The sequence below is a fragment of the Bison bison genome, unplaced genomic scaffold (assembly GCF_000754665.1).
Source record: "Bison bison bison isolate TAMUID 2011002044 unplaced genomic scaffold, Bison_UMD1.0 scf7180017846975, whole genome shotgun sequence".
NCBI classification, from domain to species: domain Eukaryota; kingdom Metazoa; phylum Chordata; class Mammalia; order Artiodactyla; family Bovidae; genus Bison; species Bison bison.
The window spans coordinates 1-1,618 of record NW_011477548.1 but is presented as its reverse complement, the minus strand read 5'-3'; the positions used below and the strand labels follow the sequence as shown (position 1 = coordinate 1,618).

The window sequence follows — 1,618 nt, the reverse complement described above, 5'->3', positions numbered from 1 at the left end:
TATTTTATTCATTTTATTAAAAAACTTTTTTTTGGCCATGCTGAAAGGCATGTGGGATCTTGACCAGGGATCGAACCCATGCCCTCTGCAATGGAAGTGCCGAGTCTTAAACCAGTGGACCACCAGGGAAGTCCCTCATGTCAGGTATTTAAAAGGACCAGTGTAAAGAGATTTTCCCCTGGAACCCCAGTGCCCACGGGCCTTACCTCTGTATATTCCATTCCACCCGCCCAGCTGGACGTGTCCATCTCTCGCCTCCAAGTGTCCCCCGTGATCAGAGGTGAAGTACGTGAGAGTCGTGTTTTTCAGGCCGTGTTCTTCAACGGCGTTCAGAATCTCCCCTTTAGGAAAGATGCAGCATTTCAGGGTGACGTAAATGAAACAGCATCTGAGGGTTCAACACGATGTCTCCTTTCTGAGGGTTTCCCAGGTGGCTCAGTGGTAAAAGAACCCACCCGCCTGCCAACGCAGACGATGCAGGTTCGATGCCTGGGTCGGGAAGATCCCCTGGAGGAGGGCATGGTAACCCACTCCAGCATTCTTGCCTGGAGAAGCCCATGGACACAGGAACCTGGCAGACTGCAGTCCACAGGAAGCAAAGAGTCGGACACGACTGAGCGACTAACACTTAATTTTTAAGCTCTTTATTGAATGTACTACAATATGGTTTCTGTTTTATGTTTGGTTTTTTGGCCACGAGGCACGTGGGATCTCAGCTCCCTGACCAGGGATCGAACCCACACCCCCTGCATTGGAAGGTGAAGTGGTAACCACTGGCCCACCTGGGAAGTCCCGTCGTGACAGCGTTCAATCACAGACTTTAGAAGGACGCCTTTGTGCAAAAGTAGACAAAAGAAATCGGAAAGGCAGAAGGAATCTGTGGACGATGGGGGAGAATCTTCCTCTTCGTCTCTGATTCTTTACTGAAGGCTGGCTCCGGGGAGGTCACCCACCTGTGACCCCGCCATCAAGGGAAGGCTGGGAACGGAGGAAGCCTGGCCGGGGGCTGACTCACCCACAAGCCAGTCCATCTCCTCAACGTTGTCGCCATACAAGCCATGCCGACTCTTCCCAAGGAACCTTTCTGTGGTCACCAGGGGGATATGGACATGCAGCAGAGATACAAAGAGCAGGAATGGACCCTGCTTATTTCTGAAAGAAGAAAAAACATCCTTTGGCTACAAGAGCATCTCTATGATCCAGGACTTCAAAGTAGAGACTGAAGGCTCGTGGGCATCAAGTAGTTAACATCTTCTGTTTGCTGGGGGTTTTAGCATCTGTAAAACAATTGAAGAAGTCTGCATCAGATACTATGCTCTACATACTTCAGACAGGAGCTGGAGCAGAGGACAGGGGTAGGAGTCTGTCCCAGGAACGCCCCGTAGGGTCGTGTCAGCTGCATTTCTGGATCAGCACACACAGCCCCCTTACTCTTTTAAGTTGCTGTGCAGTATTCTAGACACCCCAAGTGGCTGAGTGGTAAAGAATCCAGCTGCCAGTGCAAGAGACCCGGGTTCATATCCCTGGATTGGGAAGATCCCCTGGAGGAGGGCATGGCAACCCACTCCAGTATGCCTGCCTGGAGAATCCCCATGGACGGAGGAGCCTGGCGGGCTGC

The 1,618-nt window shown here is 51.7% G+C and overlaps 1 protein-coding gene across 1 annotated transcript in view; it reads right to left on the bottom strand.

The window, feature by feature from the left end:
* The window catches only part of ARSD (arylsulfatase D), a gene marked incomplete at its 5' end in the record, with an annotated part of 5,966 nt that extends 4,788 nt beyond the window's left edge, over window positions 1-1,178 (bottom strand). Inside the window, 2 exons of the mRNA XM_010841229.1 lie at window positions 159-341; window positions 1,016-1,178. Of these exons, the coding sequence (XP_010839531.1) occupies window positions 159-341; window positions 1,016-1,178 (346 nt within the window). The remainder of the gene's footprint in view (window positions 1-158; window positions 342-1,015) is intronic.
* Between the last annotated feature and the right edge of the window lie 440 nt (window positions 1,179-1,618).